A 12,991-nucleotide genomic window follows, 5' to 3' on the forward strand; every position below is an offset into this window, starting at 1 on the left:
TCCAAGTGAAAAATGTATATTGCTAGAATTGCCCACACAAGAAAAATGTGTGCAAGTGAGCCAGGCATGGTCTATGCAACGTAATTATGTGAGGCAGTTAAAAGAACATTAGTAGCATTTCAATACACATACAAATTATAGGTTTAGACTGTAGTTGTATAGGCTGATGGGATACTCTGATACACAGAGAAAAGTTGCTGGAAAATGCTGCTGAAGCAAACCTCTTCTCCAGTTAAGTAGTACGCTGCCAACAGTCCTCCAATATAGCGGATGTTCACCTCAAACAAGGATGCTTCTCCATTCTGAAAACACAAAATGATATAATTGACTGCAAAGTCTGCACACACAAATGGCAGCTAAGGCAAACAGATTGTAGGCAGATGCTGAAGTCTCCCAGTTCTCACTAACACTGTAACACACTTCTTCATCTAAGATCTCAAAGCACTTTATTTGCTTTACAGTGACAGGTAGAGCATGAAGGGAAGAGAAATATTGAAATTGCCCATTTATCAGAAGCTAATGATACGCAAATCAGTTAGGGCAGGTGTACTGTTCATCACTTCAACCCTGTCTTGGGTTACACTTTGCAAAGATCTGTGAGTTAGGTTAGCGGAAAAAATGCCCTCTGAAATGTTTTATTTAAAGAAAAAATGGTACAGCCACATGGAAAACATATTTTCTCCATTTTTTGTGAAGAGATCACTGCAATAGATAGATGAAATGCATTTCCTGCGTGAGGTACTTCCTGTCATTCAAAGACTCACCCTAGTTTGCAGGAACAGAAATGACCACAGCCTGATGTATGTCATAGGCATGTTTATGAAGAAACAAACTGCATGATGTATGTGTGCCCCACCAACAGAGCTAGCAGACACAGATGAATATGGCTCATTGAATCACTCAAGAACACACTCACCTGGAAATCATTTTGCTCTGCCTACTCAGCTGATGATCAGCAAATGTCAAAATGAGTGCATTGAAAATGTGCCGGTGAATCTGTCTGATAAATGATTCCTACCCTCATGCAAATGCATAAAGGCACAAAACAGAAAGATCTTCCACCAACACAACACCTTCAGTGAGCAGGGGAAAGTAGACCTGAACCTCTGCACTAGCCTCTCATTTCCAAATATCTGCAGGTTTCAAATCAGAGCAAATACTTTATTGAGATAATGACTGAAATAGCATTAGGCAGAGCAGAGCATCCAGTTCCAAACAGATCTTGTGCATCTTGGGAGTTCCTGCCTCACTCTTCCGGACTGTCAGAGTCTTTTGTACAAAGCCATTTTTAAATTCATTTCCCCTCTTTTCTCCCTCTGCTGTGCATTCTAACACCACCTATCAATCCATAGCATTCATTCTTGTCTATGCAGATCAATCTATTCTGCAGGCCAAGATTAAAAGCTTTCATGAAATCCAAATAAATTAATTTCCCAGTTGATTTTGTCCCTTGTTTATCAATTCAGTAATGTGCTGCGAGCATTAAGCAAGTTTATCAGATGTGGTCTTCCTTTTATGAATACATGAGTGCTAGCCATGCACTCCCAAATGATGTTTTTCCACAAAGGTAACTGCATTCATTTTTCTCATGAGGAGAACCATTTTTCATGACAGACAAGTAGGCTGGCATTACAAAATAAAAGTTTGAACTGCACTTTGATTTTAACATTCTCTGTACACCACTGATGTGATCCCATCTGCTCTCCCACGAATTACAGAAAGGCTTGGGTTGGACGGGATCTTGAAGATCATTTACCTCCAACACATCCCACTAGACCAGGTTTCCCAAAGCTTGATCCAACTCGGCCTTGAACATTTCCAGGGATGGGGCAGACAACACTTTGATGGATGTCCTGTTCCACTGCTTCACCACCCTCATAAGCAAGAATTTCTTCTTCAAATCTAATCTGGATCTACCACATTTCAGTTTAAAGTCATTACCTCTTGTCCTATCACTACACTCCCTGACAAAGATTCCCTCTCATGCTTTCTTATAAGCCTCCTTTATGTACTGACAGGGACAGCATCCTTCATTTGATAGCACTGCAAAGGATGTATTGTCCCAGAGTCTCATCAAATCTAACATTAGCTCTAAGAAAAAGTGGCTAGGAAACCTTCAAGGACCACAGAGAATGACCATCTTCAGCCATTTTCAGAGATGATGCCCTTCCTTTCAAAGCTAGGCTCAATATGTGCTCCCACTTTGCTGTCAAGGCACTACATTTCCACTGCACAAGCCTCAGCAACGGCTTTGCATACCAGCAAAGGACCCAGTGAAGGAGATCAGTGTTTTTAATCTTAACCTACAGCATGTAAAAAGAAAATTTGCTTTATCTTAGACTGACGTTTTACCAAGATGAAGCAGAACTTGTTCTTTCATGAAAAGAAATTCTACAGAGTATCCTATAAGTATAGCTGTTGTACAGCCGAGACCAGAATACAAAAACAAAACATTAAACACCGAATTTCATTTTCAGTCAGACATTGAGTTTGATCCAGTGATCCCTGCCTGGAAGCCTTTGCTACATATAGGGAGAAGATTGGGCGAATCATCGCAGCAGTCCCTTTGGCCTTAAAAAACAAATAAATAAATTAATTAAAAAGATCTGTGAGTTGAGTGTTTCTTCCCCTACATTCTTCATATGTCCCCTCCTCAAATGGTTCTTAGAGAAGGCTCTGTAACTAGAACTGGCAAAACACGCACTGAGCATTTGTCTGATACAGACAGACATTGCCAGAAACTGACTTACCACATTCAAGTCAAAGCTCTTCTCCACCCATTTTTTTGCTTCTTGGAATTCCTCCTCAAGTTCCATGATGTACAGAGTATCTAAGGCATCTACCACTGTAGCTCCTCGAAGACCTCCTGCAAACAGAAAAGTGTGATGAAGCCCCATTTGTGCAGTCTTTTTTACCTCTAAATAAATCTACAGGAGCTGAGACAGGCAGCAGCTTCCAGTCCCAGTAATGGGGATTTCTGGATGGGATCCAGACTAGCCACTTTTTCTGATTCTTCTGACAGGACTAGTGAGCTCCACTACCCAAAACATGTTGCTTTGGAGAGGCATAATTTTCAAAGGCCTGATAATGTTCTGAAAAAATACCCCCGAAGAACAGCTCAAGGTCTGCACGTTAGAACACCAGTCATGACTGCAATCCTTGGCCTTGTTTTTCAGTTCTTATCTTGGCCAAAATGTTTACACAATTACACCCCTAATCTGTGTTCATCTGCAAACCCAAATTCAGCCTCTTTCTAACCCAGTTACAAGCATAGGCCTCTTCTGATGGAAGGGGCCAGATCACAGGCCAGATATGCAACTTGAAGAACTCCCAGCTACAAGGCTGCCTGTCCCTTAAGAGTTGTTACAAAAGCTGTAAAACTGATGCTTCAGGAAATTAGCAGCTAAGATTGGGGTCTTTAATAGTCCTGCTCATCAGGAAGGAGATAAGCCTTTTACTAATGGTTTTGCCTAACTCCCATGTCTACTTTGTGTCTGAGGATCCAGTAAGCATGACAGCTTGTATGTGTGTGATCTGAAGTACTGCCGCTCTGCTGCAAAAGCCAAACATATAGCGCACACAACAAGGCAGTCTCTCTCAACTCTCACCAGCTTTGCTGTCTAAATGCATGGGAATAATGCTAAATGTAACGTGCACCTAGATGCAATGACATTGCAATACTGGAAAAGGAGCAAGGATTCCCAAGCAGCATGAGACAAGTATCTTCACCAGCTTTTAAACATTATCTCCCTTGAATAAAATTGTTCTTTGTGCCATTTATCAAGGTGGGGATAGGGCTCTTCTCCCAGGCACCAAGTAATAAGACAAGGGAAAATGGCCTCAGCTGCCCAGCTGAGTAAAACCACCACGACAAGTTTACAACTGAAAGGCAGGAATAAAAGGTGAAGGAATTTAGATCAGTGCAATGTAAACCTAGATCAAAAATGAAAGGTCTTGGCTTTCACCGTTTTTGTCAAAACACATTTGTCAAAACAAAAACTAGTGCTGAAATCTTGTTTGGAATAAAAATTAGGAAACAGTTTCTACAAAACATGATGAACTTGTTAACTGCTCACACAAAACACTCCAATTGTTACTAGCTATTTATCTTCACCTCTTAGAGAACAAGTGACACAGGGCAAAACAAGAACTGAAAACACTGAGATCCCTTCTCATTTTGCTGGTAGTGAAAGCTTCAAAAAATTTAACTAGTTTTAATTAAAATCAGTGTCTTGATAAAACACAAGTTTGAAAAGCATGCGCCTCTGAGTGCTCCTGTCTTGGTTTTGTTTTTTTTTTTCTGGTTATTTTTCTCATTGATACTGCTTGGAGATGGATTTATAATAACAAGCTCCTTTCACGGGAACTGCTAACAGAAGCTAGAGAGCTCTTTACCTGCCACCTCAGGTGCTGGGCTCAATTGGACACGGAAGGCTTTCTGTCTCAGAGTTAGTCCCTTCAACCATCGAGTCTTGCCTATCAAGCCAAACATTTTCCAAATTGCTGCTTCCTTCATCATCAGGGATTTAGCTAAGAAACTATCAAGCAATCAGGAAATGTGCCCACCTCAATTAGAAGCAACAGGCGGTGATGTATGAATATTTAACACAGGAAAGGTAATCGGATGAAAATACTAATGTAACACCATTCTGGCCACCCGAAGAGACATGCTAACCTCCAATTGTGCAATCACTTGGTGCAAATTTTCTGTTCTGCCCGAGTCTGTTTCCCTATGATCACAAAATTACAAAACCCTGGAGTCTTTTTATGTGGTTAAAATAATGATAGTAATAGTAATAATTGCTCTCTGAATTTGTGTGCTGAATTATTTCTGCTGCCTATTGCACATTATGTTATGCAGTTGTCTTCATGGACTTTTAAAAGAGAAAAATATACCGTAATGAAGATGTTGCTGAAACACTGTTGCTCTCTGGCATCTTTTTTTTTTCACGTGTAATGTTACCCAGATGAATATTATTTTCAGAGGAAGGGCATTTTAGCTTTACATCAGTTTTTGCTGTCACTGAAATGTGTAGCAACAAACTTGATTCCTGTCAACATGAATTAGTGAATCAAGATAACCTACTATTATCAAAGTTGTTGGAGATTGGTTGCGTAATCCATATAAGAGCTGACGTTTATCCCTGCTACTTCCCCCCTCCCGCCTTCCACCTGCCTAATATCGCTCTTTCCAGACACCAAGGTTGTCATTACTACTGCAAGAGACCCGTTCCTGCTCTGCTTTCTCCTTGGGTCATGCAAAGAATGGTGGCTTCCTTCAAATTGCTATGTCAAACATTAGCTCAAACATCAGGGTTCCACTGAATCCTAAACCTCACACAGAGATTTAAACTTACTACAGTAGTGCCTTGTAAGCTTGAAATGCTCATTTGAAAAGTTTAAATGGGAAAAAAAAATGTTAATGTCCCATGTGGTGTCCTGTGGGCTTCTTCAAACACCTTTGCTATTAAAGCCCTTATTCTTGGGTTGAGCTAGACCAGATCAGCTTCATTGTGTGAACAATTCTTGAAAATGTTTGATTTGAACCAAATAAATTTATCTCCCTTCAGCTGAGACTTACATCTTAGAAAATAAAAGAACAAACTCAGAAAATTCAGTGGGGAACAGTCTTGACCTACGATGCTAAGCACAGGCGCACCTTCCAGTGTCTGTATGTTTGCATCCACAATCTCTGTGCAGCTCTTTAGATACGAGGACAGCTGCAAAGACCGGACAGTGAGGATTTGGTCTGGGCCTGTCTTTAGCAGGAAACCGAGCAGAATTCACATCATCTCAGTGTAAAACCATTAGTCATCCCCTGCTCCCTTGCAAATTTCATGAACTTTCCATTGACCCTGAGCAGAGTTTTGAGTTTAATGAGACCTAAAAGTAGGAGTGTGTCTTGGAATTTGTTAGAACTACTGCTCACAGCAAAATGGAAGAGAAGGAACAAAAAATTAGGAAAAACAACCATTAAAGTAGCACAAGAAAACACTAGAAGAAAAAAAATCCTGTTGAACTGTTATGATTAGAGAGCATTCTATAGAAGCTCTTTTCAAGATGCTGAGGAGCACTGAGGAATAGAACATTACAGCATTGTGGAGGAAGTAAGACATGCGTGAGCAGCCCTGTTACTGTGCAGACAGGGGAATGATCCAGGCTGTGACTGGATTTTTGGCTTTCCTTTTTCACTCTCCAGGGGGCTGTATTAAAAAAAAAAAATACAGTGAGCTTGTCTTTAGGCATTTTTTTAATGCCCCCTTAATATATGTTGCTTGTGCCTCATTCCAGACACTAATTATGCTGAAATAATTGTCTGATCTTCAGAGTTATTGAGCGTGTGATTAACAGGCAGCCAATCGAGAGTGGGTGTCGCTGTACTTCACTGATTCTTCTCTGGACTATGGAAATGTTGGTGGCAACTTCACAGCAAAGGCTGTTTGGAGGTTTGGCACATCCAGTTGGATACAACTGACATCTAGTATCCACTCCAAGTATCTTAATGGCACCACTCTGTGCTGAGTAGATTATAAAAAGGAATATTCAGAGTTCAATACTAAACTTGAAGCCCCTGACTACACAGGTACCTCTGCTTTGGAAAGAATTTGTCTTTCAGAAATGCTGAGAGCAGTTTGTCTTCTAGCCACAATTTGCAGTCAAATGCTTCATGGAATTTCTGCTGCAGACACAAACCCACCTGCGCTACTAGAAACTATATTAGGAAGCAGAGCAAGTTAAAAATACTTAAAAGATGCATTTTCAGTTATTTGTTAAATATGTTGGAAGTGTCTTGAGATTCATGACTTGCTTATCTTTATCCTCCTGTATTTAGTTTTCTTCATATATTCAGAGGAGATGAGTAACTATGAACTGTGTAGTAGAAAACCCACTTACATTCCTTGCTTTAATTCACTCTTATTCCATTCCTGAAACTTCTGAAGAGATTAGACAAGTTCAGAACTGGCTTTGTTGTGTTAGATTTCACGTTTACTGCTTTATCATATTTTTTCTTGTGCTATTGCTGAAGTTTCTTGCCACTTTTGTTATGTATCTCATTGGATATTCATCTGGATTACAGTTAGATTTGGACAATTTTTTATTTACATTTCATATGGCACCTGCTGCAGAAATTCATTTGCTATAACTTTGCCAGGTATTTGTTTCTGACATTATTTTTTTCATCTGTGCTACCTTTTGCGACAAAAGAAGTCTCTTACCTCTCTTAATCAGTAGTTATTACATTATCCCATAGACATCAACTTTCAGATTTTTCACTGTTTTCAAGGGTGGATCTATGTGTTCAGAGTGTCGTGGTAAGCATTTTGTGAATACTGCAATGCAGAGTGGTCCAAGATCATAGTCTTCTAGGTGATGGTCTTCACAGCAGCCATGATTTGTCTGTCTTGCATCTTGATTTCCAAACTCAACTCTGTGCTGTGTTCTGCAAGCAAGAGCAGGTAATTCAGCAATGAAGGAAGTAAGGATAGGGCTTTTCTCTGCAAATGAGAGTAGAGAGCTTTCAATGACTTCACTGAGGCCCTCTTCAATCATCTGGAGATAAAAGTTGCCTTCAGGCATTAAAATTTACACCTTTTGACTAGGCGAGAACATTTCTTCTCTGTTGGCAGGCTGCATCCTGGTTGCTACGGGAACCAGCATTTTTAATTTCCTGATTTTTGTGTACATCCAAAATTGTAACTGTGATGTGCTCTTGTCACTAAGGTAGCTTTGGGGGTTTGCAGGGAGTCAAACCACCAAAAAGCATATTATGTATCACTTTTTTTTCCCCAGTATCACTTTGGTGCATCTCCAAGGGGCATCTTTGTGAGACTTTTTGGGGACCTGCAGTTCTCATTCATCTTAGTGAGTAATCACAGAATGAAAAACAGTGAGAGGTCATTTACTTCTACTCTTCTTAAGCCATCCATAAGGTATCCAAAGTTGGAAAGTCACTACAGGTATTCTACTTCAGTGCTTTACAGTTTTAAAGCTTGTGCTGGTGTCTGACCCTGCTCTCCTGATGAAAGTTAAGCTGTGACTTCTTTGTTTCTCCCCATGGATATGGAGAATGGTTTATTGTCTTACACACTGCAGTATGTCTCTGTGTCTTTGAAAACTGATACCAAGTTCTCTTCATTTTTATCCACTCAAGGGTTAGCAACCCCAGACCTTTCCAGCTTAATTGTAGGTCACGTTCTATGGCCTTCTCCTCAGTTGCTCCCCTCCAAACTCTCCGGATGAGCCAAATGTTTCTTGAAGTGGATGCTGTCCTAGCTGAGTCTCTGCCAGTGTGGAGAATGGGAGCCTTTCCATGCCTTGTGTAAAACACACGCTAGTTACCCATCCAGAGGTGAGACTTGTTTCTTTTTCAACATTACAACATTGTTGACTTGAGCTGAGTTTGTGATCTGCCATAGTCACGGTATCAAGGAAGAAGGAAAAGACTATTGAGAAGCTGAAATATGCCATGTACTTTCTCTTCCACAATTGGCTGCAAATTCTTGTGCTCCAAACCATTTTCCTTAAGAGTGCTCACAGACATGCTACAAACAAGCCTAAGTTCTGCCAACTGTTTTGTCATGATAAATGCATTTAAAAGCTTTCAGCATTTTTGTCTGTTTACAGGCATGCTCCTTGAGGAATTCTGACAAGTTTGCCAGAATGGAAAAGTTGCAAAATGCTTAACTATGTGCTAAAGTTAATGCTAATTCTTAAGTAAGGAATCAGTATTCTTGGGGTGGGCAAAGAAGATGACAAAAGAAGAACAAACACAAATCATTGCTCCTGATGGAAGTGAGAACGAGTAAGAGCAGTGGCTGGTCATATGCAGCCTGTGCTATTACAATGCATGCTTCCCAAACCGCTTCCTCCAGACCCCAACAATTGTTAATGCAACTTCCATGCAACTTACAGATATTGCAAACAGTTAACTCTTCCGATACTTTTGCAGGAACTGAAGAGACAAGTGCCTTATCCATGGCAATTAAAGGATTTGATAGTGGTGCCACAAGCAGAACCCTAAGGTTTCTCCCAGTGCTGTGGTTGAACTGCAAGCCAGTCTGTTCTCTGACATCTCCATCAGGGCTATCTGCACTTGCAATTCAGAGGCCAAACAGGGCTGCTGCTCTTTAAGATTATGGCCATCCTACAGGATATGTGATGCTATTTCCACCTTCAAACACCCACTCTCACATAAATCTCAAGTTCTCAAGGCTGCATGTCATACAAACTGATTAAGAGAAGGGCTAGGACACCCAGAGAGTGCAAAAACAGAAATGGGAATGTTTCTTCCTACTATAGTAGTCGAATCCCTTTACCCCGAGGAAATAAAGTTCACAGATTATTTGATCACTAAAAAACTCTATTCTAGTCTACTCTGGATGAGGGAATCTAGGAAAATCTCTGAAAAACAGTCCTGGGGAAAGAAGCCAAAAGAACCCTGGATAGCAAGCTTTCTCCAAAGAGGGGTGAGAAAGGGCTGCTAAAGCAGATTCTGGCTCACATAATTAAAAAAGGTAATCTGTTAAAGAGTAAAATTATGCAAGCAAGTAACCACATAGTATAAAAGAAAATTTAATATTCGTTCACTCATTCAATATTTCATGGAATTTACATCCTGCTCAACAGTGGAGCAATGCGAGAGAAAATGCTCAGTTTGGTCTGACATGCATAAGTTTAAACAGCAGCATTGTCAGGTTGGGACTGACTTCATGTTTTCATAGACAATGCATGGATTTAGCATTGTTCCTAGACATGTTTGATGCTAGATCTGTACACAGAATTGATAGTCTGAGCATTCAGCGATGCCTGTAGGAATGATATTCCCAGCAATAAGACAGGGGTAGGTAACTCCTAGGAGCTGTGCTGTGTGTATCACTTCATAAAAGTGGAAAGAAGATAGATCAAAGCTGTTGCAGATACCCTCACCACACTGCATAGAAAGGAATTAACATAATAGCAGGCATGACCTTAAAAATGCAGTGAGTTTACATTGGAATTGATGCAGAACTCACCAAACATGTTACCAATGTGGCCATTCTTAGTCAGTGGTCGTAGTTCATTTTTTCCAAATGCATATTGTTTGTAGCTATCCCAAGCAAATTTCATCATCTGCAAAAAGAAAGTTTGAATTAAAGCACTTAATGGAACAAAAAGTTTTCTGAACTTCAGTTCTGGGAAGGGATGATATTTGCCCAGTCACTGCTAAAACCGGCAATCAATGGGCCATTAATTATAAAAGCTTAATCTGCATGGAACACTGATGACTGGGACTGCATTGAGCACTTTGCTAAGGTGTTTTAGACCCAATGCTCCTGGTGCAAAACTTGGGACTGGCACATTTCAGAAGTACCACAATATTAGACACACTGAGAATCCACTTTTGGCCTGGGCTGTGCAAACCATGGGGGAATTTTGGAAACACGCCTCAATCTCTAGATTACTGACCTTTGTGAGGAGCACTGATATTTCAGAACAATAATTAAAATGGGATAAAAACGTAAGGCCAAAGCTGACACATACCTAAATACAGGGATGTTAATTTCTGAGTTTTCATGTTTCATTATGATTCTGATAATGAAACTCAAAGTCCAAAACCACCTACCATCTTATCTGCCCACCTCACAGCACTTACACATACAACTTGGCAAAGCAACACTACAGAGGTACACAATGCACCTAATTCTGTGGTGAGCAAGCAAAGAAAATGGTCTAGCACTGCACAGAAGCCTTCTTTCTATTAATTAACAGAATACCTTCATAAGGAAGAAGGGGAAGATCCATGGCATTTTGGCATCTTCCTATCAAAACTCAGAAGTGTTTTCCTAAGAGACAGCCTGCAGATGGGTTGGGCAATTTCTGAGAAACCTGTTCCAACTCAAACAATTCCTTCTGGGATACATGAACTGTCCCGCCTATGCTCAGCACATTAAACTTTCCCTGAGGACTGCAAGGCAGCAGTTCTAACACACATGCACACTCACACTACTCTTCCTTAAAAGAACTAAACAAAAAACAACTAATTCCTGCCTCCTCAAAAGCAAATTTCTACAAATATATCCTCCGAAACAAAGCTCAAAGTTCAGGAAAGCATCAGCTCTCCGACAGCTGCTTTTGCTGCTATTTTATCCAGTTTTTCCTTAAACGCAAGGTAAAAGCTCATGTTTCTATACCCAAAGAACCAGACTGAATACACAACTCCACCCATATGATCCAACTCTTTGTAACAGCTTCTAAAATAAAATTCAAAACCTTGTCAACCTATTGACCGTAAATACATCTGCCGATTATTTAGTGTTAGATGATAGATAGATACTGTAAAGTGACATGTAGCAAATAATTTATCTAGAAGTAACTACAACAGAGTAACTCAATCAAGTGGTAGGCCTGGCAAAGCCTTGGCAGGTTGTTTTCAAATTTGCATGGATGGTTCTCATGGCATTATTTACCACCACAGCCCACTCTCTCCTGCAAAATTGTCAGACGCAGCAGTCCATTGCTTAGAAAACTGATCTCCATCACTGGAAGCAATGGAGGAATTCTTCTTGAAATTAGAAGAAATTATCTTTCATCACATAGCCACAAGGCACCGTTCGGTATCCTGCATTTAGAAAGGAGAAAAAAAGAAGTTTCACCTTCTGCTTGCTGTTCCCAGAAAGAGGGGCCAAACTAAAGATCGGTTATTCACCTCTAATCAACAGAGGCAAGCATTCCCTCCCTGCCACAATCAGAAAAAAGGCAAGACTAGCAGGCACATCTGCACTGGAGGAACAAGAAAAATACAGCACTTAGCAGCCCAAAGTCATTAGTGTTAGTGATAAGGACAGAAATAGAACTTGAGTCTTCCTGATTCACTGCCTCTGCCGGGAAAGCTGAATAGGAAGAGTAGAAAAACACAATTATACTAACTCCTAATTAAATTCCTAATGCAACTAGATTTAACTGTGTAAAGAGGGGGGAAAAAATAAATAATAAAAAATCAGTTGACAGTACCATCTCAGGCATTAAGACACGGCTGAATCCAGCTGCATCTAAATCTGGAAACATGTCAGCAAAAGCAGCTGATTTTGCAGTTACAGTGTCTTAATGAGATGCTAGATTGTAAGAGAATGGCAACGTTTCTGAGAACAAATTCTAAGTATAGACCAAAGCACACGGTGGTTGAGTAGAGGCAAAAAGCTTCAATCTCATCTTCTCCACTTCCTAGAATCAAAGTTAATCCTAGTTGATTAACTGCATATCCTACAGCTCAAACAAACTTTGGACAGGTTAGGTCTAAGTTTTATTTGCGTGAAGCCACCAGAGTCTAGCGGAGCAAAAGATATATTGTTTGCACCATTTGTGGGATTTACAGTATATAATGCCCTTTTTCATGGAGTAAATAAATGAATGAGAAAAAGCCTGGAACAAATGAAAATTATAGCAAGCTTGAAGTCAGTCAGTGCTTCAAACTGCAGAGAAACTCTTATTGCAAAGGCAGTTCTACCCCAGAAAAAGAATTATGGTCTGACTGATGACCCCAAACCAGTCAGATATACTGCATTCTATTCCATTACAGTAAGTATTTTACTGAGAACATTTTTCTTTATTCCCATTGTCAAAAGTAGGTCTGCCAGAAGTCACTGGATTTACATTTGACCACCACAAAGGATTAGATGCTTTCCAAGCGCCTCACTCCGATAGACAGGCATGAGGAGAGACTCTTCCATCTGGAAACTGCGTGGTGTTACACATGCGCTGAATGCACTGATAGATTATTTGCTTGTAGCATTGTTCATCCCCAGATTACAGAAAGGAAAGGCATTTGGAACAAATGCAAAAACAAGGTGCACAGAATAGGGAAACTTTCGGGGATTTTACTGCTGCTTTCAGAGAAGTGACAGCTCAGACAGGATGCCTGATAACATGACACGCAGCATCATACCATCAGGACAATTTGTAACACAAACTGAGAATTGTTTTTTAATCTAGTTCCTCTTTAATCTAGTTCTCA

General features: G+C 40.2%; 1 protein-coding gene across 3 annotated transcripts in view; it reads right to left on the reverse strand.

The window, feature by feature from the left end:
* Positions 1–12,991, reverse strand: part of MAN1C1 (mannosidase alpha class 1C member 1) — a 36,803-nt gene that overhangs the window by 17,549 nt on the left and 6,263 nt on the right. For 2 of the 3 annotated variants that reach the window (XM_084496963.1, XM_084496964.1), the window contains 3 exons: positions 10,014–10,110; positions 2,751–2,866; positions 222–302 (listed from right to left, as the gene is read on the reverse strand). In XM_084496963.1, the coding sequence (XP_084353089.1) occupies positions 222–302; positions 2,751–2,866; positions 10,014–10,110 (294 nt within the window). Of the gene's footprint in view, positions 1–221; positions 303–2,750; positions 2,867–7,217; positions 7,370–10,013; positions 10,111–12,991 lie in introns of those variants that run through there. The other variant, XM_084496965.1, reaches the window with a different exon arrangement.

Source organism: Aythya ferina, assembly GCF_964211825.1.
Source record: "Aythya ferina genome assembly, chromosome: 24".
Lineage (NCBI taxonomy): Eukaryota > Metazoa > Chordata > Aves > Anseriformes > Anatidae > Aythya > Aythya ferina.